General features: G+C 44.7%; 1 protein-coding gene across 1 annotated transcript in view; it reads left to right on the top strand.

The window, feature by feature from the left end:
• Nucleotides 1-25000, top strand: part of flncb (filamin C, gamma b (actin binding protein 280)) — a 232967-nt gene that overhangs the window by 80342 nt on the left and 127625 nt on the right. The window contains exons 4-8 of the mRNA XM_063217535.1: nucleotides 17834-17984; nucleotides 19221-19339; nucleotides 20929-21006; nucleotides 21562-21724; nucleotides 22890-23090. Coding sequence (XP_063073605.1) covers nucleotides 17834-17984; nucleotides 19221-19339; nucleotides 20929-21006; nucleotides 21562-21724; nucleotides 22890-23090 — 712 coding nt within the window. The remainder of the gene's footprint in view (nucleotides 1-17833; nucleotides 17985-19220; nucleotides 19340-20928; nucleotides 21007-21561; nucleotides 21725-22889; nucleotides 23091-25000) is intronic.

Genomic DNA, 25000 nt, shown 5'->3' with positions numbered 1-25000 from the left:
GGGTTTTGAGGGAAGCCTGGTCTCTTTCAGATATTTTCTGGTCAGAGTCCTAGTTCAGTAATCCTGGAACCCTGACTTTGAAGCCGGGGCAGGGAGACTCTCCCCCACCCTTCACACAACAGCTCCCAGTAGTCTCATTAGTCCAAGGGTGCATTCCAATATCTCCTCTTGTGCTTGTGGCCTCGTGCCAGGAGGTAATACGTTGTGATGACATCACTGACAACAGCATTATATTTCAATATCTCGCAAAAGCTCAATTGTAAAGTCATTTTCTCATTTTCAAACAGGATGGCAAATTAAGAATTGTCCCCCATTGTTTTGGCTAGACTGACAGCGGGGAAACGTAATTGTTCTCTCCACGGAGGCGGGGCATCAGCAAAACGTGAGGTCACAAGCCCAAGTGGAGGACACAAGGTCGGATATTGCAATATATCTAGGTCCCTGAGGTATCCTGAATTCCCCTTTCAGATATTTTTCTGGCCGGAACCTTGGCTAGTTCAGTAACCCTGGAGCCCTGACTTTGAAGCCGGGGCAGGGAGACCCCCCCCCCACCCTTCACAGAACAGCTCCCGTTAGTCTCATTAGTCCAAGTCTGGGTGTGCATTCCAATATGCACACTCCCGTCCTCCACTTGTGCTTGTGGCCTTGTACCAGGAGGTAATAAGTCGTGATGACATCACTGACATCAGCATTATATTTCAATATCTTGCAAGAGCTCAATTGTAAAGGCATTTTCTCATTTTCAAACAGGATGGCAAATGAAGTATAGTCCCCCAAAAATTGTTGTGGCTAGAAAGACAGCGGGAAAGCTTACTTGTTCTCTCCACGGAGGCGGGGCATCAAGCCACAAGCCCAAGTGGAGGACACAAGGTTGCATATTGGAATGCACCCCAAGTCTAGGTCCTTGAGGTATCCTGAATCCCCCTTTCAGATATTTTTCTGGCCGGAACCTTGGCTAGTTCAGTAACCCTGGAGCCCTGACTTTGAAGACGGGCAGGGAGACTCTCCCCGACCCTTCACACAACCGCTCCCATTAGTCTCATTAGTCCAAGTCTGGGTGTGCATTCCAATATGCACACTCCCGTCCTCCACTTGTGCTTGTGGCCTCGCCCCGCCTCCTGGCCCTAGTCCGGGGAGAAAACAATAAAGTTTCCCAACAACTTTTGGGGGACTATTTTTCATTCACCATCCCAATTGCAAAGGAGAAAATGACATTACAATTGTGATTTTGCAAAATATTGAATTCATTTTCTGTCGTCAGTGACATCATCATGAGGTGACAAGCAGGCAAGTGGACAAGGGAGGACGGAAGTCTGCAGATTGGAATCCACCCTAGGTCCCTGAACTATCCTGAATCCCCCACTCCCCACTGGCTAGCCATCAGTCAAAAGGCAGCTGTGTCATTAGCCTAAGTCTTGGTCGTCTCCCTGAGCTGTCCTGAGTCCCCCAACCATGCAGGACTGCTGGTGGACTGGGACAAAAATTAGGTCTGGCATTTTCTGCTAAGAGCCGTCCACCAGGCATTGAGAGACAACATTTGTGACTTTTTTTAGTCATTTATTATGAGCTATTTTGACCATGTTAAGGAGTAGAGTGTCGAGGGTCTTAAGTAGTGGCACACAGATTCAGCAGGAGGCACGAGATGTCATTTTTGCCATTTATTTTTCAGTCCACGGTGAGCCAGTGACAATAAAGTAAAAGAAACCCGAACCAAAATGAAGAACTCTGTACAGTATTTACAAAAACACAATATAAACAGGCTACGATGAGCCTAAATAAATATACAAAAAATGAACTAGTCAAAGGCCCATAGTGCAGACTAAGCTGCTTGACTAACCTCACACCGCTGAGGATGAATTGGAGGAGCAGAAAGGATCACACCTTTCACCAAGAAGCGCTCTCCCCAAACTGAGAAGCATCAATCATTGTAAAGGACACCTGGGCTGGGCACGCCCTGAAATTGGACCATTCCATTTTTTATAAAGAGCAGGGGTGACTACAGGCAATCAGGCATTAAAGATGACATTCTCAGGAATAAAATGGTACCACACAATTACTTAATCATTTCAGGCCTTACACAATATGACAGTACACAGCTACATTCACAAACATTAGCAATAATGCAGTTTAAACTCTGAAGTAGCTAATCAACCAATCATTCAATCAATTAGCACAATTTCCTGATGGTGCCAGGTTGTGAACACACAAACCCAGACTAAAGCCTTCTTAATACAGGCTTGCACTTCTTTTTGTTACTCAAAGAAAGTGCTACAACACTGGTAAAATCACAGTTTTAAATCACAGAGCAAGCAATCATTAATGTTATTAAACTTTCAAAAACCAAATGGCTACACTGAGAGTTAGTTGTAGTGTGTGAAAACTGTAACGTTTGTTTGTTAGCTAATTTAGACATGTGTCGACCCATGAACACTGCAAGAAAACAGAACACAACTAGACTGCCTGTGCAGTCGCCTTCGACTGCTTAAGGTATATCCCCGAAACGCGACGATTCCAGTCCCCAATCATTCCTACCACTCCCGTCCACCTTTTCATGAACGTTTATGATAAATACAAAATATAAAATAAATATATTTAATATCTACACATAGATCAATGACGTGCAGAGGCTTAAAACCAAATGACTATTGTGAAAATGAAGGAAAAAATGGGGCAAATGGTAACACTGTTTTAATGGTTCACTATTACAGTGGATATACCACATTAGGTACAGTGTAATAACCAGTGTAACAATATTTAATACCACGTCATACCAGTGTGACACCATGTACCAATTTTGTACTTATATCATGTAGGCTATTTGTGTGTAAGTGGTATTACATGGTATTGCATATTTGTACACTGGTATTACACTAGTATTACATGGTATTACATATTGTTACACTGGTTATTACACTGTACCTGGTATTGCCTATTTTTACACTGGTATTACACTAGTATTACACGTTATTAAATATTGTTACACTGGTTATTACACTGTAGGCCTACCTGATATGGTAGATTCACTGAAATGGTGAACCATTAAATTAAGGAGTTACCGGGCAAATCAATCCACCCAGTCAGAAGTTATGGGCCAAATAAAAATTCCACCATTTTGAAAGTGTTGACCTCCAAACTCGAATCAGTTCATGAACCTACCCTGCAGCATTCACACACCAAATCTGGGACAAATCCATCCACCCGGTCAGAAGTAATGGGCCAAACAAAAATTCGGCCATCTTGAATTCGGCCATCTTGAAATTGTTGACCTCCAAACTCGAATCAGTTCATGAACCTACCCTAGAACATTCACACACCAAATCTTGGACAAATCCATCCACCCGGTCAGAAGTTATGGACCAAACAAAAATTCGGCCATCTTGAATTTGGCCATCTTGAAAGTGTTAACCTCCAAACTGTAATCAGTTCATGAACCCACCCTAGAACATTCACACACCAAATCTGGGACAAATCCATCCACCCGGTCAGAAGTAATGGGCCAAACAAAAATTCGGCCATCTTGAATTCGGCCATCTTGCAATTGTTGACCTCCAAACTCGAATCAGTTCATGAACCTACCCTAGAACATTCACACACCAAATCTGGGACAAATCCATCCACCCGGTCAGAAGTTATGGACCAAACAAAAATTCGGCCATCTTGAATTCGGCCATCTTGAAATTGTTGACCTCCAAACTCGAATCAGTTCATGAACCTGCCCTAGAGCATTCACACACCAAATCTGGGACAAATCCATCCACCCGGTCAGAAGTAATGGGACAAACAAAAATTCGGCCATCTTGAATTCGGCCATCTTGCAATTGTTGACCTCCAAACTCGAATCAGTTCATGAACCTACCCTAGAACATTCACACACCAAATCTGGGACAAATCCATCCACCCGGTCAGAAGTTATGGACCAAACAAAAATTCGGCCATCTTGAATTCGGCCATCTTGAAATTGTTGACCTCCAAACTCGAATCAGTTCATGAACCTGCCCTAGAGCATTCACACACCAAATCTGGGACAAATCCATCCACCCGGTCAGAAGTAATGGGACAAACAAAAATTCGGCCATCTTGAATTCGGCCATCTTGCAATTGTTGACCTCCAAACTCGAATCAGTTCATGAACCTACCCTAGAACATTCACACACCAAATCTGGGACAAATCCATCCACCCGGTCAGAAGTTATGGACCAAACAAAAATTCGGCCATCTTGAATTCGGCCATCTTGAAATTGTTGACCTCCAAACTCGAATCAGTTCATGAACCTGCCCTAGAGCATTCACACACCAAATCTGGGACAAATCCAAACATCCGTTCAAAAGTTATCGCGTTAACACGAAAGACCTTACGCGGCGGACGCGGACGCGGCGGCGGACGCGGCGGCGGACGCGGCGGCGGACGCGGCGGCGGACGCGGCGGCGGACGCGGCGGTGCACGCAAAACCATTACATCCCCGACGCTCCGCGTTTCGGGGATATAATTACCAAGGTGTAATCTTACACACGAAAGTTTGATTTGAGTCCTTGAGCACACAGGAGCATCGCAGGGAAAGCTTTGAGTGACATGGGATGTGCAATGGCGGCTGCCATTTCAGACGCCGTGACAAGCCGCACTCTGGTCGCATTGTCACAGACCACAACCACTAAAATGAACATTTCTGTCAGAACCATTTCAGTCAAGAAACACAAGAGAAGAATATAAATGCAATTTCTTTTATTGAAATTATGAATTACATTTGGCAGTATAGCTCTGTTCGGAGGAACCCCCCTATTTCCATGAGCAGCATGGAAAAGCATTTAGTCAGGGGGCAGCAGCAGTTTAGGGAATTCTCACCCCAGCAGGACAGGGCGAGAGATAACCCCCCATGAACAGAGCCAAGCGACGTGACAAGAGAACATGTCACATCATACACGACAAGGTGGAGCAGGGGAGGTGGTGGGTAGCAAAACCCGAGCAGCATACAGTTGAGAGGAAGTGGATAGAATTTAAAAGGCGTGCCGAAGCCGTGTGGCCAATCGCTAGGGAAGAAAGATTATCAGCTGAGAGAATGCACCTGGATCAATTAGGAATTAATTAGATGAAGGGGAGGGCAGCAAGCTTCTTGACTACCATGGCCTGGCCAGAACTGACGTTAGTACTTTAATTTAAATCTGATTCTGGGCTCTGTCGTGGCCAACCGGTAGGGTACTTGTCTGCCATGCGACTGACCCGGGAACGATTCCCAGCCCGGGTCCTTTGCCGACCCCTCCCCTCCCCATTCACTTCCTGTCCAGCTCTCAAGCTGTCCTATCATCAATAAAGTCTTAAAAGACCCCAAAAAATCTTTCAATCTGATTCTGACTCAGTCAGCTGAACTGGCATGAGGCCAATACTGATATCAATGCATTGAGGGGAGCACCAGGCCGAAGTCATCATCGGTCCACCAGGAAAATGTCTTGTATGCCTTATGGTCAGTGTATGGCCTTATGGCTCGAGTATGGGTGTTTGAGTGGGTGCGTACATGCACGGATGGGTGTCAGTGTGTGTGTCTGCATACGTGCACCAGGCCACCAGGAAAATGTCTTGTATGCCTTATGGCCAGTCCACCCAGTGCACCCCCTTATGGTCCACCCAGTCCACCCATACCCCCAACCCCACCGGTTAGCCATTATTCAACAGCCAGCTGTGTGGGTCCCCGCGGGGACTTAGAGGACTTCTATGACTGATGAGTTGTCCTGGGGCCCCTGTCCTGAGTCTATGGATCCCTCCTGTCCATAATAAGGGCCATCCGTGAATTTTACTCATGTACGTCGGAACAAAGTACCCGGATGGCCATTCATACTTATAGAGAGGAGGGCCAGGCCAAAATCATCAACAGTCCACCAGGCAAATGCCCTGTATGCCTTATGGCCAGTCCACCCATGGTTCACCCAGTCCAACCATGCCCCCAACCCCACCCCACTGGCTAGCCATTAGTCTGCGAGCAGCTGTGCTGTGTGGGGCCCCGCGGGGCCTTAGAGGACTTCTATGACTGATGAGTTTCAGCAGAAGAGTAGGTAGAGAGCTGCTAGTATCCTCAAAAACAACTGCTGCTCTTGGAGGGTGCAATGTTCAACAGAAAAGGAGGGGGAAAATCCTTGATCCAGGTACTTAAGTTGATATAAAATTTCCAAAACTAAGTCTGAGCACACTATATAAAGATTGTTTTGGACTTGTTTTGGATCAACTGAAGTGCCTGGATCAAGGATTTTTTTCCTTTCCTTTTTGTTAAGACTGATGAATTGTCCTGGGGCCCCTGTGTGGTCAACGTGCAGCTGTGTGGGGCCCAGCGGGGCCTTAGAGCAGGGGTTCCCAAACTGGGGTGCGTGCACCCCTGGGGGTGCGCGGCCTGCCACAAGGGGGTGCGCGAGCTGAATTGAGCAATGGTGGATGTGTGTGTTTTTTTAACAGCATTAATGAATATTAAGTAGTTTTTAATTGCATGGTGAATTGTATGCTGGAAGAAACATCAGGTCCATTGGAAATGAGAATTCCCCAAATGATTCTGCATAATTTGTGACGATTTCCGCAGTGAAACCATACTTAAGTGGCCATCAGCACACCAAAATATTTGCCCAGGGGGTGCGTGAACCACATTGAAATGTACAAGGGGATGCATGGGGAGAAAAGTTTGGGAACCGCTGCCTTAGAGGATGTGCTAAGACTGATGAGTTGTCCTGGGGCCCCTGTGGGGAGTCTAGTGCCTCTTTTCCACTGCCGGTTTTCTGGTAGGCCTACAGCTTGACACAGCGCGACTCGGCCGCCACTTTTTGCTTTTCGAATAGTCACGACACTCAGCTTAATCGTAAAGCAAAAAAAGTGGCGGCTGAGTCGCGCTGTATCCAGCTGTAGGCATACCAGAAAACCAGCAGTGGAGAAGAGGCATAGGATCCCTCATGTCCATAGTAAAGGCCATCCGTGAGACTTACTCATGTATGTTATGTCTGAGTGTCGCGGGGGCAGCCATGGCCCAGTGGTTAGAGAGTTGGTCTTTCAATCTGGGGGTTGCAGGTTCGAATCCCCTGACCTCTCCCTACATCTCCGTCCATGGCCAAAGTGCCCTTGAGCAAGGCACCTAACCCCACATTGCTCCAGGGCCTGTAACCAATACCCTGAAAAATAATAACTGTAAGTCGCTTTGAATAAAAATGAAAGCGTCAGCTAAGTGTAATGTAATGTAATGAGTATTTCATCTGAGAATGTATGACATGTAGGAATATTTAAAACATACTTTTAGGCATGACCGTGTGTGAGCTCGTGTATGGCTGTCTGAGTGGGTGCGTACGTGCACAGATGTGTGTCAGTGTGTGTGTCTGCGTACGTGCATGTGCGGGCATGCGCGCGCACCCGCGTGTGTGTGTGTGTGTTTGTGTGTGTTGGCGTGGCACGGGGTGCGGTTGGTCTATAGTAAGACTTCTCATTTTGTCATGAGAAAGAATTCGGTCATGCTGGCCATGTCTCATGGTATCTCTGCATGGGATTGCGTTTTGTATGTCACTGTATGTACTGTATATACTGTATACTGTATGTCTTAATTGGTGTGAGTATCTCATATTCTGTCAGTTGAGGAGTGTGTGTGAGTGTGTGAGTGTGTGTGTGTGTCTGTGTCTGTGCATGGGTTAGTTGAGGTATTTGTATGTGTGTGTCTCTGTATTTGGTGTGTGTGTGTGTGTGTGTGTGTGTGTGCGTGCGTGCGTGCGTGCGTGCGTGCGTGCGTGTGTGTGTGTGTGTCCATGCGCACGTGTAAGTGTGTTTGTGTGTGTGTGTGCGCGTGTGTGTGCGTGTGTACATACATTTGCGTGTGTGTGTGTGTGTTGTCTGTGTGTGTTTGTCAGCGTGCGTTCGTATTTTAATTTGGAGGCCTTTGGTGATGGGCGGCTGCACTGGTCTAAATACCGCACCCGGCTATTTGCAGCTGACCCCTGACCCTTCCGCTCAGAGGTAAATATAGAGGAGAGGTGTCACCCCACTGTGAGAATTACAGAGGGAGAGAGAGAGAGAGAGAGAGAGAGAGGGAGAGGGAAAGAGAGAGAGAGAGAGAGAGGGAAAGAGATAGGGAGAACAATAAGAAAAGAGAACAAAAATTGAGAGGGATAAAGAGAGAAAGGAGAGAAAGAGAAGGTGTGAGGGGAAGAGAGAGCGGCAAGAAAAGAAAGAAAAACAACCACTGTGAGAATTAGAGAGGGAGAGAGAGAGAGGGGGAGAAAAGAGAAAGAGAGAGAGAGGGACAATAACAAGAAAATCAAGAAAAACGACCACTGTGAGAATTAGAGAGAGGGAGAGACAGACAGCCGCAGAAAAAACACTCGTACAGAATTGTTGAAGAGAGGAGGAAGAGGAGAAAAGTTGGAGTTGAAGAGGAGGAAGAGGAGAAGAGTTGTAAGGGAATGGTGTCACTTCACTGTAAAAAATGAGAGAGGTGAAGAGAGAGAGCATGAGAGACGATGGAAAGATCAAAGGAAAGAAAACACTCGTGAGGGGTAAAAGAGAGGTAGAGGAGAAGGAGACAAGTTGAAATGGAGGTTCAATGTCAGAAAAGAGTTAAACACCAGAGTGTGGACGGGGTGAAGACAAATGAGAGAAGAGTGTGAAGTGTGGAGAAGAAAAAAAACAGAGAGGGGGAGAAAGAGGAAGGAGGTGGTGGATGAGGTTTTCTATTATGCCTCGTGGTTTTTCAACACTCACGCTAATAAATTTACTATGAGAGAGAGAGAGAGAGAGAGAGAGAGAGAGAGAGAGAGAGAGAGAGAGAGAAGGTTCTAAAATAAGAGAGAGGAGAGAAGAGAAAGTGGTTAACCCTTTGAGGAGTACCATCACAAATATGTGATTAGAACTTTGCCAGAATTTTGGGTTGTCATTATGATGTCACAAGGACTTTGTGGGATTTTAAACACAGAGTTCTATGTGAGCTATAGAGTGTTCAAGAGAAATTCTAGAAGAACTGGGAAAAAATCTTTCTTCTCAAGGGTTTTATAGGACAAGGCAAAGTAGTGTGGAGCATTCAGTGTTTGGCCACATTACCACACCAATACATGGCTCCAATGGGCTTCATTAGGAGGTTATGGATACACTTCATGCCATTACATCAGTGCCTTACATCTTCAGTACTGTATGTCAACTTAGGAAACTTCAGATCAAGCTTTGAGGTGCCATTAGGTTAAAATGAGGAGCCATTCAGATTGCAATGTTTCTTTCTCTACCTCTGCCAGATGCTCAAATGCAATTGTTTCGCTATTATGATACATAAACTGTGATGTGTCCTGTATCTGCAGAAACACTAGTTATCATAGTTATTTGTCATCATCTCTGCATAATGTGCGGTAGGTTAGAACATTAAAGCCACAGAATATAGGACCAAGTGTACTTTTGCAACAGTAAACTAACCTTGACATTTCCAGCAAGCCTTTATGAACAAATTGGCTTTCGAGAATAGAAGGCGGAAAAAGTTTCCCAACCTGAACAACTCCCCAAAGGGAACTTTTCCCAAAATCAAGTCACAAGATGACTATTATAATATAGTGGCAATATGTCATCATATATGGCAATATGTCACATCAGGGAGCTATAGCTACAGTGCATAGCGTCATGTTGTGGAACTCTTCCCATTAGTATTAAGTTCAGGGTATTGGCTGTGCTGTATACTCTGTACAGTACTTGGGTGAATTTCTCAAAACCAAAGTTACTTAATACATTAGTTACATTAAACTATTTTGTTGTTTTTAATGCATTTTCCCATTGGCAACTACCGAAGTTGCTAACAGGCTAACGACCTCTATTTTGAGAAATGCACCCCTGTACTGCATTGGCCGCCCACAACAGCCAGATTTCCTCACCAGTCTGTCAAATCGCCCAACATCCCTCTTCCTTATGCTTCCACCCCAGCAGACCACTGCATACTCTAGAAAAGTACACTGGCTACCACGGACTGATAGGATAGTGAGTTATCATCTCTGCATAATATACGGTAGGTTAGAACATTAAAGCGATGGAATACGGGACCAGGTGTACTTTTGCAACAGTAAACTAACCTTTATGAACAACTTGGCTTTCGAAAATTGAGGGCGGAAAAAGTTTTCCAATCTGAACAACCTCCAAAGGGAACTTTTCCCCAAATCAAGTCATAAGACGACTATTATAATATAGTGGCAATATGTCACATCAGGGAGCTGTAGCTACAGTGCATAGCGTCATGTTGTGGAACTCTTCCCATTGTTATTAAGTTCAGGGTATTGGCTGCACTGTACTGTACTGTACTGTATTGGCATTCCTATTGGGCGCTATTGGGGAGGCAAGTGGGGCATTTGCCCCTGGGCCCAGGGCCCCCTCTCGTATTCATGCGGTGGGCCCTGTTGCAACCTTGACAGGCCGTATAGGGGGGCCCTGTAAGTGTCTTGACCTGGGGCCTTTGTACAATTATTACGCCACTGACTGTAGTGTACTGTATTGGCCTCACTCCCGTAAAGGGAACTTTCAGCATCTAGCCAGGACTGTAGGCAGTGGGGCAAGTGAGGCATTTGCCCCTGGGCCCAGGGCCCTCCTGTATGGGTGTTGGGGGCCTTATTGTGACCATGGCAGGCCGAATGGGGGGCACCATGAGTGTCTTGCCCTGGGGCCCTGTATGTGCCCTCCCATCAAGGGAACTTTCAGCATCTAGTCAGGGACTGTAGAGAAGGAGACTGGAGAGAAGGAACTGGCAATCTGAGACCCTGTACCAGGGCTGGACTGGGGGAGAAATACATGGGTTCTCAGTGTTTGTAAACACGATGTTATGAGGAGGGGCAAGACAATGGCAGCCAACCACATGCACTACGACCAACAGCGGTTTGCAACAATCAGAGGTTGAGTTGTGTAGTCAGGTTATAAACAAAATGTAGAACCCATGTATAAGGGCCCGGGCACTTTTGGCTTAAAGGGGCCCCTCATAATTAGCGGCGCAGAACTGACTCACCGGAGGGCCTCGCACCCTCGTGGCAGAGAGAGTAAAGAGAGAGAGGTTCCATTGGCCCATTGTTTCCGGGTTCTATTATTGAAAGGGGGAGGGGGGGGGGATCCCCTTTAGGCAGACCTAAGGACTGTTCTATTCAATGCTAGGAGTATTATGACACGCCCCTTTAGACAGACCGGAACCTGGTCATGTTAGGTGCCCATAGCAACCTATTACAATGGCATATCTCTATACTTAAAGAATCTCGTGGGCTCCTATGAGGGTGTGGGGCACACCGGGATATGCCCACTATGCCAGATGGCCAGTCCAGTCCTGCCTTGTACTGTAATAGACCCAGCTGTCATAGATTTATGGGATCTCATATATTCCAAAACCAGGATGCCTTTAACAAAGGGCGGGCTCACCCTAAGACTATATACTACACTACAGTAACTCGACTTTTGGCTGGGTGTGGGCACATGTGTTTGAGAGTGAATGTGACAGTATGTGTGTACAGGTTTTTACTGGAAAGGGGCCTTGTAAATTAAATGGCTCTGTGTGTGTGTGTGTGTGTGTGTGTGTGTGTGTGTGTGTGTGTGTGTGTGTGTGTGTGTGTGTGTGTGTGTGTGTGTGTGTGTGTGTGTGTGTGTGTGTGTGTGTGTGTATGTGTGTGTGTGTGTGTGTCTGTGTGTGTGTGTGTGCGTGCGTGCGTGCGTGCGTGCGTGCGTGCGTGCGTGCGTGCGCGTGCGCGTGCGTGTGTGCATAGTCAATTGTGCACAGTCTCAGTGGGCCAGATTCACTGTGTTCCAAATGCTATTCAGTTTTTAAAATATGGAACGTTTAGTGTTTTAGTGTGTTTTCTTGGCCATCAGCTGACAGCAACGGCTTATATGGCAACAGGTGCAAGCCTAATGGAGAAATATTTGTTTACATCGATTTGTGTGTTTGTGCCTGCATGTGTATTTGTGTGTTTCTGTGTGTGCAGGGCTGTACTGGGTCCACAAACCAGCCCGGGCATTGTTGGCATACACATTACATTACATTATGACATTACATTGCATTTGGCAGACGCTTTATAACCAAAGCGACTTTCAAAAGAGGAGATAATCAAGCCAGCATCACAAGCAAATACAAAGTGCACAGGAAATATACACACACAACACACACACACACACACACACATACACGCACACACACATACACACACATCATGCCCATACATATATATATACGTATATGCATATACCAGCCCCTCACCCCCACCCCCACACATCAAAATTACTGTATGATGGGCTCAGTTCCATTTTCTGTATATGGGGCACCTAAGTCATGCCCTCTACTTCCTGGTTCATGGGGCAGACAGTTGCAAAAAATTGAATGGAAGTGAACGAGGTGAGTCGTGGTGGATTTGTTGTGCATAAGTGGAGGTCCAAGGTTTTGGATTGTTGTCGAAAAACCACTCATTTCAAGCCCAGTAATTAGTGTTTGACTCCCTCTGCCCCATGAACCAGGAAGTAGAGGGCGTGACTTTAAGGCGTGCCCCATTAAGGACGCACCAATGGACTGCTCCGGCATCGGCCCCTGATGACTGTCGGCCCACCGGGAAAATCCCCTGTATGCCAGATTACCAGTCCAGCCTTGTGTGTGTGCTTGCATGCGTGTGTGGTTTGTGCGCGTTTGAATGCTGTATCCCATGAAGAGCACAAATGCTAAGCTGGGGTATTTAGAGAGCACTACAAAATTTAGTATGAAATTAAGTCTTCAAATTGACATTGAACACAACAACAAATTCAAGACCTTGACAAGGTTTTGGCTTGGCTTGCTAACCTACTCCAGATAGCATCTCCAAATCGGGCCTTAAGTTTATCCAATGTCTCCAGTGCAGCTTTTCTGGTGAGATGATATTTCAAAATATGTCAAAATATTTTCTGCCTTTTTACATAAAACAAGACAAACTTAAGCCCACACACTAAATCAAAATTCAAAACACTGTGGTAAATTGAGTTGGCCATACAAAAGGGAGGTTTTAAAGGCTTACCAAACTGGCAGTGTGCACTGCGCTTGTGTTTTGAGTTGTCCATGGAAATGGGAGGAATCTCCAACACAGACAGAACAGTCTCCTTGACAGGCAAACATTCATTCTTGGGTTGGCACAACATTTGTGCGTGCATGTGCTGCATCAGTTTTTAGCCTAAGTGTTTGTCATTCTACCCCATCCTGCGGCAGGCCCACAGATATAACATTTACCAACTCTGTGTTGCAAGGCCGCTGACAGCTTTGGCTGGGCCCAGGACAAAGTCATGTGGAAGCCACCCCCCCATCCAATGCATGCAATGTAATGAGAACCCAATTCTGGCCCCCCTTCTGTCCCTGGGCCTGGGACAGCTGTTTTTTTCACTACCTACTCCTGCTGCATCAGTTTTTAACCTGAGATTTTGTCATTCTACCCCATTCTGTTGCGGGCCCCACAGATAACATTTACCAACTCTGTGTGTGTTGCATTGTTCTGCTGCCCCTTTGCAGTACGTATTTTTATGATTCATTAGTGTCTGTGTCTGTGTGGATAGAACAAACTGAGGGGCTCAAAACGTTGTATGTATGTGGAGGTGGGGGCAGGATTTTGAACTTGTTGCATGTAGAGAGGCATTTGACATTGTGTGTGTGTGTGTGTGTGTGTGTGTGTGTGTGTGTGTGTGTGTGTGTGTGTGTGTGTGTGTGTGTGTGTGTGTGTGTGTGTGTGTGTGTGTGTGTGTGTGTGTGTGTGTGTGTGTGTGTGTGTGTGTGTGTGTGTGTGTGTGTGTGTGTGTGTGTGTGTGTGCTTGCATGTGGTCAGGGCGTGTGTGCATGTGTGTGTGTCTAGGTTTCAGTGTGCTTTTACACCTGTAGCCCAGACCACTCCGTCCTAACAAGACCCAACAGATGTGTAAAACGACATCTGTGTTACAATAGTAAAAAAATATATTGAACACAAACATACACACATATTCCACGTGTTAGCCATCTGACCTTCAGCTGTCGAACCAGTACATATTTCACTTTCTCTCCTCCTCTTCTTTAGATACGTCTCTTTCTCTTTCTGCTCCTTCTCCACTGTCCTTCTATTGCTCTAGTGCAGGGGTCCCCAACCTTTCTAGGTCTGAGGGCTACCAAGGGCTACCCGAGGGCTACTGAGGGCTACCCGAGGGCTACATTTGTTCAAAATCCTCTACTGATGTCTTGGCATCATTCTCAAATCACACTATTATTGAATGATAATTTGTTTATAGGTTGTAAAGAATAAATAATCTCATATTTAAATCAAGAAAAGCATTAACTGTGACTAAAATCTGGTAGTCGTCACTGTTTATTAACATCCTTGGTGGGCACCTCCGAAGCTCCTGAAGGGCTACCTGGCGCCCGCGGGCACAACGTTGGTGACACCTGCTCTAGTGTTATACCAGTGCTGTATACCAAGCATTTTCTTAAGAAAATTATGAGGACTCCAGGTAGGGGTGGGCGATATGGCAAAAATGTTGTATCACGATTTTTTAACATGAAATCTCGATTTCGATTTTTTATCACGATCTTCCATCCAAAAAATAAAAACAACAAAAAACAACTTTCATATACTTGCAGTAAGTAATTTTCAGTCAATAAAATGTTAACACACTGATGATACTCTCATAAAGTGTACAATTGGAATACAATAATGTAAAGAATAAAGTGAAGACAACAACACAAGTGACAAAACGTCACTCTGATGCTGATAATAAACATCCTCACTGCAAGACTATCTATACGATTTCTCCACTTTGGCAGATTCGAGACGATCTTTTACTCAATATCACGATTCATGATTTAATATCGTCATATCGCCCACCCCTAACTCCAGGCTCTTCTATTGGATGATTAACCTCTGAACTTAACCTGGTTTACTCCTGAACCAGCTTTGCACTGTAGTATATGCCCCTGGACTTACAGTAGTTCTAGTTCTAGTTCTTGGTCTATGTGTCTGTTTCTTTTTAACACTCACTCTGCTGCCGACTAGAGATGTACAGGATCCAAGATCCGGTTCCGGATCCGGCAGGATAATAGGGTTTTTTCAGACTATCCGGATCCGGTTCCAGGATCCAGGATCCGGTAGCCGAGGCTTTTAAGTCAAAATAGTTTGAGCCAACATGATAAAAAGGGCCCACGTGTGTGAGTAGGCTATGTGTTTCAACCCTTTCGTAGGATCCGGTATCCGGTTCCGGATCCGGCAGGATCTTAAGCAGTGGATCCGGTATCCGGCAGGATCCTAAAAATCAGGATCCGGTGCATCTCTACTGCCGACTGTTTCTCTTGTTAAAAGTTCTCATATTCAGATGAACCATCTGTTACGCAAATGGTGGGGCACTCGTTTGCCCGGGTTCGATTCCCAGCCCGGATCTCTCTCTCCCAACTCGCTTTCTTTCACCATCTGCACTGTTCTATCATGAATAAAGTCAAAGACCAAAAAAATATATTTTAAAAATTATCATATTCAGATGAACCATCTGTTCCGACTTTGTGTTCCATTTGGTCTAATTAGTGGTCTTGAATGGTTTGCTTGATTTCTGGGTCTTTTCATACTTCTGCTCATTGATCGGTTTAAATGAGGAGACATAAAACTAATTTGGTCTTTGAATAATTGTGTATTTAAGTTGTAAAACTGAAATCAATATTACATTAATTTGAAATAAGCCCTTATTCTGCCCTTTTTAATTAGTTTGAATGGCCCTTTTTCTTGAAATCAATTTCATCTCCATCCATGAGCTCATTCTGCAGTGGAAATGTATTGCTCATTAAAAGTTCACTTAAGCCCCCCCAGCCCAATACATACAATGTTGTAATAAAGAGGACTCAATTCTGGGCTTGGGACAACTACCCCCTCCCGCCCCTGTTTTTAAAGAAGGACCACTCTTCATTATCACTCATACTCCCCTGTTTGTGATTTATCATAAAGCCAAAGTACTGAACAGTATTCCTCTGCTTTGAATCAGTCTCAAGAGAGCATTATGTGCATTGCATAGACACATTCTTGAAGACGTGCTTTTTGAGTTCTTTTTTTCTCTTCTTTTCTTTTCATTTATTTTCTTTTGTTCTGTTTTCCTTTTTTGTTTTCTTTTTTTATGGACTTTTCTCCTCTGTCTCCATTTATTTTTCGCCTTGTCACTTTGAATGTAACTTAACTCCACTAACACGATTGTTGCTTTGTTTCAGACTGTCATCACCTCCGTTCACTTACACATGCATTTCATTTAAAAACAACAATGCTTCACAAACCATCGGGATCCACTTACATCATGCCCAACATCATTACAATACAATACAATACAAAATACAAAGCCTTTTATTATCATTATACAAGGTATAATGAGATTTTAAGCCTCCCTACGAGGCGCACAGAGTCCTTGATAAATGAACACATTCCTGCAAGTGTGCGTTCAGTATTGTGACAGCTTTGGGGAAGAAGCCATCCTTCATTTTACTGTGTTGCCACAATAATTATGGTATTTGTACAGTAATTTTGTCCATTTTGTCCTCTGTACGATCAAAAAAACTTTCAGAGTTGTCATTCAGTTCATTTAGATGCCTTGAAACAACAATTTGGGTCTTGTGCAATATTTTCCTCCCCTAAAAAGCCCCCTAAAACAATAATTGGTAACACTTTAGAATAATGGATGCAAAAAAGCATTATAAAGACTTAATAAATAATTAACTATTGATGAACAAAACATTAACAAACGTTTGTAAATGACTAGGAAATGTAAACAAATGCTTGTAAATGACTAGGAAATGCTATGTTAATATTTTATATTTATCAAACATTTACAAGTTGCTTGTAAATGAATAAAATACTCTGTTATAAGGTGTGTAAAATCTTGCATATATCATTTGTAGATATTTTATAAAGCATTAGTTAATTAGTTATTTAGTTAATAATAAAAACATTTGTTAATGTTTTATTCATCATTAGTTAATTATTTACTCAGTCTTTATTGAGGAACATTATTATAAAGTGTTACCCAATAATTTTGACGTTTTGGTACGATAATTCAGCATTTTGCATCTGGCAACACTGTGTAGCGCCTGCCAGAGGGCAACAGTGTGAGGCGATAGAAGCCTAGCCTGGGAACTCCCATACTGCCTTTAGTTCTACACAATCGTTTCGATCTGAAAGACAGTCTGGGGAGGATGACTCATAACGTCCAAGATCATGGGATCTGTGTCATAATGGCCAAGCATTCCGACCTTAACAGTTTCTCTGCCCAATCAGAGAGCAGGGCAGTGTGTCATAATAGCCAAGTATTCCGGCCCCATACGGAATTTACAATAGGCAACTCCCCAGACCTAATCTCACTTGTGATTAGGTCTGGTGTTAACCAGGCAAATAGAGGCCAGGGTGCGAGGGGTCTTTAATGATACTCCTGGCTCTGCTTAGGCAGCGGGAGATCTCTTTGATTTTTATCACTTTTTAATGTATTTTGTCTTCCTATTTTTCTATTTAATTCTATTTATTGACTCAGAGGGCCTGCACAAGAGTTCCTATGTGCTTGGACTACTAGTTTATGCACAAATGGCAAATAAAGTACTTTGAACTTTGAACTTTGAACTTTGAACTTGTGGTGTACTGTATGGTGGCTATGGGACGCAGGGGGCAGCCTGTGATTTTTTTGTGCTGTGTTGGTCACCCTCTGCAGTGACAGTCTCTTCCTGTCAGCCTCAATGCAGCTTGAGTGCCACGCTGACCGTGCATAGGTCAGCAGGCTCTCTATGGTGGAATGGTAAAAAAAAGGTCCCCAGCAAGCTTGAGTCTAGCGGTAATTGGTAAAATTCTGTCATCATGACCTTGCTATGACCTTTGAACTTTAACCTCTGTGCAGGTGATCGCCCCGGAGGAGATCGTGGACCCGAATGTGGACGAGCACTCGGTGATGACCTACCTATCCCAGTTCCCCAAAGCCAAGCTCAAGCCCGGAGCCCCCATCCGCCCCAAGACCCTCCACCCAACAAGAGCCAGGGCCTACGGACCAGGTGAGGAGGGATGCGGGAGACTTACAGTGCATTCCAATATGCGACCTTACGTCCTCCACTTATGCTTGTGGCCTCACATTTTGCTGATGCCTCGCCTCTGTGGAGAAAAAAATTAAGTTTCCCCGCTGTCAGTCTTGCCACAACAATTTTTGGGGGACTATTCTTCATTCACCATCCAGTGTGCAAATGAGGAAATGACTTTACAATTGAGCTTTTGCAAAATAATGAAATGATGATGAAATATAATGCTGTTTTCAGTGACATCATCACGACATATTACTTCCTGGTAAGAGGCCACAAGCACAAGTGGAGGACGCAAGGTCGCATATTGGAACGCACCCTGAAAGTCGGATTATCATCTACTTTCAAATCTCTTCAAGACTTGATCTGACCAAGAGCATAGCAATTAACGTTTCCCTAACACAGGCATGGTTGACCCGCCTCCCTAGATTTGCTACTGGTTGACTGGTTTCCGACTATGTGAGCTGGGTTCCCGATTTTTCAGGAGAATGTGAGGCATACAATGTCAAGCCCTTTGAGTGCTCGAAGAAGTGGAAAGGCGCTATATAAATGCAGTCCATTTATCACTTACAAAGAGAGAAAGGCAAACAGTCAGAGGATTAGAGAGAGACATGGGCTTTGTTGTCGTTCTCATTTGTTATATCCTCCACCAAAAGGAGAGGGGGAAGGTTGGAGGGATTGAGTGATGGATGAAGACGAGAGGGTGGGTACAGAGAGAGGGTGATGAAAGAGAGAGATGGATGAAAGGATGAAAGAGAGAGAGAGAGAGAGAGAGAGAGAGAGAGAGAGAGAGAGAGAGAGAGAGAGAGAGAGAGAGCAAGAGAAATTGAAAAAGGGCCAGGGCATATGGGCCGGCTAAGGGGAGAAGGGAGCGGAGGAAAGGAGGGATGGATGAGGATGAGAGAAAGAGAGGGAGAGTGGGTGGAGAGTTTTAACACTCGTTTGTGTTGTGTTATATTATCTCCAGTTTAAAGCACTGGAAAGATAGAAAGGACAGAGAGAGATCTGAGAGTCAACACTCATTTATTTTGTCATTGTCACCAGCTTACAGCCCCAGATAACAAAAAGACACACACACACACACAGATGAACGAGCGACTCAGTTCAGTTACACTGCAAAAATATCATTGTTCTTTCTCTGTCACACAGCTTTCACACAAGTTTTCCACTGACTGTGTCTCTTTTTCCTCTTTTCTCTGTATATCTGCACATCAGGTATTGAGCCCCGGGGCAACATGGTCCTAAAGCCCGCTGAGTTCATGGTGGAGACGGTGGAGGCAGGTCTGGGAGAGGTGCTGGTGTACGTGGAGGACCCAGAGAGACACACAGAGGAGGTCAGTAATGTTGTGAAAGTGAAAGAAAGTGAAAGCCCATTGGGAAACTCCAACTCCCATTGTCATTGTGACACAGCACTCCACAGCACACAAGTGAACACTGCACACTGCACACAACGAAATTGCATTTATGCCTCACCCGTGCAAGGGGGCAGCCCTCAGTGGCGCCCCATGGGGAGCAGTGCGGTGGGACGGTACCATGCTCAGGGTACCTCAGTCATGGAGGAGGATGGGGGAGAGCACTGGTTGATTACTCCCCCCACCAACCTGGCGGGTCGGGAGTCGAACCGGCAACCTCTGGGATGCAAGTCTGACGCCCTAACCGCTCACCCATGACTGCCCTAATGTTGTGTCCAAGTGAGGGCACGCATACACATAGATGGAGGCGGACAGGTGCTGATTGAACATTAAACTTGGCTTTACTGTTACTGCATAATTGCAATACAAGTAGGCTTCCTGAGTGACCTTTGCAGTTCAGAAGAGCGTTGAATGGGGGAGCTCTGCATTATATAGCCCCCGCCTAAACGCATGGCATTATGGGAAATGAAGTTCATATGTACAGTAAACGTCCATACACAATAACTATATATGTTTTTTTTATTTTTGTTGCTTTTTTCACGATTACATAACACAGACACAGACAAATACCTTCACAAACGCAAGACAAAAGGAGGGGGAGGGGGGGGAGCTGCAGTGTTGTAGCTTGGGGTTTAAGTAATTTGTGTTCTCATAAAATCCAAAGGTCCTTGTGTGCCACTAGGCCTCTCTGTTGGGCTTAGAGATGGGGCAGCCTGTTCCATGGCAAAGGTGTCCATAAGCTCATTTCGCCAGTGGTCCATACTAAAGCAGCTGTTCTTGCGTTCTTTCCAGTTCATGAGAATAGTCCGCTTTGCCACCAGAAATGCTAGAGACCGTACCTGTTGTATTATAGAAACATACCACATGTATGAAAGTGAAAGTGAAGTGAAAGCCCTACTGGGAAACTCCAACTCCCATTGTCATTGTGACACAGCACTCCACAGCACACAAGTAAACACTGCACACTGCACTCAATGAAATTGCATTTATGTCTCACCCGTGCAAGGGGGCAGCCCCAAATGGTGCCCGAAAGGGAGCAGTGCGGCAGGCCGGTACCAGAGAATCGTATATGAGAGTGAGATAAAGCAGGCGCGTTCTTTTCTGGTATCCACTTTACGTCGGGTGAACGCCCCTTTAGGAGACCTTCGATTAGGAGACCTTCGGAGTCTTGAGGTAGAGAATAAATGGAGTCCCCTTAGCGCTGTAGATGGCGGTAGCGCACGTCTTGTGCAAAAATCACGAAAAGAGAAGAAGAAGGAGGGACAACGCCCCCTTAGGAGACCACATTTTTAGCACACGCTTTTGCATTGGGCGTGTTTCGATTCCTCTTATTATATATCCAACCTCTTTGCCGGTACCGTACTCTGGGTACCTCAGTCATTGAAGAGGATGGATCATTTTCTTTCAGTTATATCTTGTGTGGTCCAGTGCCTTTTGCTACTGATGTTTACTCTTTCTGTGACTTTTTGGCTCATACTGTTATGCTACTGTGTCCCCCTGCTTCCCCACAGGCCCGTGTGATCCCAAATAACGACAAGAACAGAACCTACTCTGTGGTCTACGTTCCAAAGGTGGAAGGCCTCCACAAGGTACTATATCTTTGGTAGCCTTTTTCGAATTATTATTATTTTTGGTCATTATTTCATATTTACCCACTGTTTTGACATAGTCCTTTTTAAAAGACTGAGATTCTGTGACTGACTGATTGTTAACATTTTCAGAGTGAGATAAAAGAAATATCAATGAAATATACCATTGTGATGTTAAGTACCGTAGTAACAGCTGCACAACCACATTACCGTGCATTGCATTTGTATGGATCTTGTATATATGTGGTGGGCAGCCAGTGGTTAGAGCGCTGGCCTTTAGATCAGAGGGTTGCAGGTTCAAATCCCACCCTTACCAGCACCTTCATCCATGGCTGACGTGCCCTTGAGCAAGGCACCTAACCCCACATTGCTCCAGGGACTGTAACCAATATCCTGTAAATAGCTGTATGTTGCATTGGATAAAAGCAGCAGCTAAGTGTAATGTAATGTAAAGATAAAAGAAATATCAATTAAATATAGGCCTACCATTGTGATGTTAGCTATGTATGGATCATGTATATGTCTCCAGCGGCCTGTCTCTCCTCTCCTCCCCAGGTGAAGGTGCTCTTCGCTGGGCAGGACATTGACCGCAGCCCCTTCATGGTGCAGGTGTCCAAGGCCATGGGCGACCCCAACAAGGTGCAGGCCCGGGGGCCGGGTCTGGAACCCACAGGCAACGTGGCCAACAAGACCACCTACTTCGACATTTACACCGCAGGTACAATCTAAACATAGCTTAAAGGGACACTGTGCAGGAAATGGTCAAAAAAGGTACTGCAACTATGCTGCTCATTGAAACTGGGTTGCCTATTGCCAAATTTGATCTTTACATGAAAGTTTACTAAGTAATAAACAAATATTTTCTAGTATGGTCCAAGTAGAGTCATTTTTGCAGCTAAAAATGGCTATTTCTGGAAATTCAAAATGGCGGACCAAGGAGAAGATCTCCCCTGTATGTAATGTGCAATTTTTCTAGTCTTAATGAATACTTAGAATTTGATGGTGGTGGTAAGTATTCATGAAAAAGGTAACATTAGTGAATGGGCAGCATGCATTCTGGAAATAAACAACAAAAAATCTCACACAGTGTCCCTTTAAGTGGTTGGTGTTTTTGTTTTTTTTAAGCAAACTGGTCCACTTCAAAGGAGACTGGGCCAAGGATGACTGGAGCACGCATTTTTGCTGTCGACTCTGATGAAGACGCACTGCATCGAAACGTTAGTCATGCTTGCACCACAATAAATATCCGCAAAACGTATCCTGTGTGCTCCAGTCATCCTTGGCCCAGTCTCCTTTGAAGTGGAGCAGCTTGCTTTCAACTGAATACAGTCCCAGACTGTGAGCACCAAGAAAGCTAGAGCGCAAGTGACCTCCTTTCCTATGGTGTTTTTTTATGTCTACTCTGTTCAATGGCAAGCATCAACTCAACAATTATCAGAATCAACTTGTTATCTGAATAACCATGTTGTTTTTCATCAGTTTCCTAATGCCCCACCTAATCAGAAGGGTCCCTTTGTTTGACTGATTTTTTAAAAATAATAATGATGGCTATACTGAATGTTTTGTATTTAAACCCAGCATTTTTTTGAAGGATCCACCCAGCTTATGACACCCATAACATGACACCGCAGGTTACCATCAAGGTGTGTCAAGTTCAAGTTAAAGTTCAAGAAGTTTGTTGACATGGTCGATAGGAATTTTTCATGGCATATCCTCAACATCAAATACATACAATTGACAAGCACACAACAGCAAGGTACATACAGTAAATATAAATATGGGTAGACTAACAATAGACGGAAAGGGTCCCAGCAGTAATTGGACAGTTAAATTACAGATAACCCTGAGTGTTAAAGTGTGTCACGTGTAAATGTGTTCCCCAGGCGCCGGTGCTGGCGACGTGGGCGTGATCATCGTGGACTCGCAGGGCCGGCGGGACACGGTGGAGATCATCCTGGAGAACAAGGGGGACAGTGTTTTCCGTTGCACCTACGTGCCCGTGCTGCAGGGCGCCCACACGGTCTACGTGACCTTCGCTGGGCAGCAGATACCCAGAAGCCCTTTCTCTGTAAACATCTCAGAGGGTGAGTCGTCTGTCCCCACAACACCGATATATACACAATCACACACATACACACACACACGCATGCACGCAGGCAGGCAGGCACGCACACACACACACACACGCACAAACGCACGAATGCACGCACGCACATATGCGTGTGCATACACAAACGCGTGCGTATACACAAACATGCACGCTCGCACGCACACACACACACATACATACACACGCACACTCACACTCAGACACGCAAAGCTGAATCCAAAACATTCACCTTTTCGTGGTGTAATTCAGCCTTGTCTAAGGAGCTAAATTATACAAAACTGAACTTTTCTTTGGATCTTGAGGAATGTGCCCCATTTCATCCAAAAGACTTCCCCCTTTTGACGAAGCCTTTTGAATGAAAGGTGACATATTTTCACACCCATTGAATACACCTGTTGAATGAAATCTAAAACATCTTCAAGCACCCAAAAGGAGTCTATTACACATTGTTAATCTAACTATAAAGTACACATCATCATCTTAGTCGTTTACTTTAAAATTGATTAATGATTTGTTAATTTCAGTAATCAATATGTTTATCCTTCCCTGTCCTTTTCTCTACTCCTCTAATCTGAAGTTTGATTTATAAATAATCTGCTTTCACAAACTGATTAAGCATTGATTTGTGATGACACTAATCCAAGACAGTATTGTTCAACTGGGAAAGGTGACCGACATTTTTTGTCTCAGAGGATAAAGGCCCATTCCACCAAGATATGTCAGTCTTGGCTTCAAAAAGTGAACTATACACACTGGATAAATGATTCGATTATGGCATTTGCCACATCGATTATTGAATTGTCCTGCCCCGCATTGCGATGCATTGCTGAATCGATTAATGTTGACACCATTACAACATACTGTATCTTTTGTTAAAGATGAGTTAAAATGTGTTCATTAGTTTGGACAAGTCCTGCGTGGAGTGGACATATTAAAAGCAAAGTTCACACGTAGAGGCACGAGGCTGGCACACATGTAAATATTACACATATTTTCATCCAAGCCATTTCTGAACAAGTTGAACTTTTTGAAGTTGAGATTGACACCACTGGTCTGGTCCTACCTAAACTGCGTCTCATTATTTATTTATATTACCACCATGTCCAAAAAGCAAACGCGTTTCGGCTAACAAGCCTTCATCAGTGCGTGGTACCACGCACTGATGAAGGCTTGTTAGCCGAAACGCGTTTGCTTTTTGGACATGGTGGTAATATAAATAAATAATGAGACGCAGTTTGTGAGTGCGGATTTTTCTTCCTTAAGTTGACGCTTTTTATCTCGCACCCAAAGACTTTCGTTTTTCCAAGAAGTTGAGCGCGTCCTCTGCCAATACTGGTCCTACCTAAACACAGTCTGTAGGTACGGCAGATTTTCATTTATTCCAGGTGTGATTAGTACTGTACAACACACGGATGGAGCAAAGACACGGCATGGATTTTTGACTCTTGGAACCTGGAACCCCCCAGACCCCAACACACGTCACACACACAGGGGGGCCTGGTGGTTTCCCGCATCTTGGCGTGTCCGATTGGAGTGTGTACAGTATTTTGTGTGTGTGTGTGCGTGTGTGTGCGTGTGCGTGTGAGTGTGATGGTCTGGCGCTCTGTATGAGTGCTGGGTTTGGGTTTGGAGTTGGGGTGTCTTTTTTGGGTTTTTTATTATAGTCCTTGGAAGGGGTCTTCTTGGTTCTTTAAGGTTCTGTGAATCTCTAGTTGTGGGATTTTTGGATATCCTGTTCTTTTTTGTTTTTCACATAACCAGGAGAGGCTGCATCTATTATCCGAAGCCTATGTGCGTTTGTTCGTATGTGCATGTGTGTGTGTGTGTGTGTGTGTGTGTGTGTGTGTGTGTGTGTGTGTGTGTGTGTGTGTGTGTGTGTGTGTG

This window comes from Engraulis encrasicolus, chromosome 15, assembly GCF_034702125.1.
Source record: "Engraulis encrasicolus isolate BLACKSEA-1 chromosome 15, IST_EnEncr_1.0, whole genome shotgun sequence".
NCBI lineage: Eukaryota > Metazoa > Chordata > Actinopteri > Clupeiformes > Engraulidae > Engraulis > Engraulis encrasicolus.
Note: the sequence above shows the minus strand (reverse complement) of the source record. Positions and strands in the feature narration are given on the sequence as shown.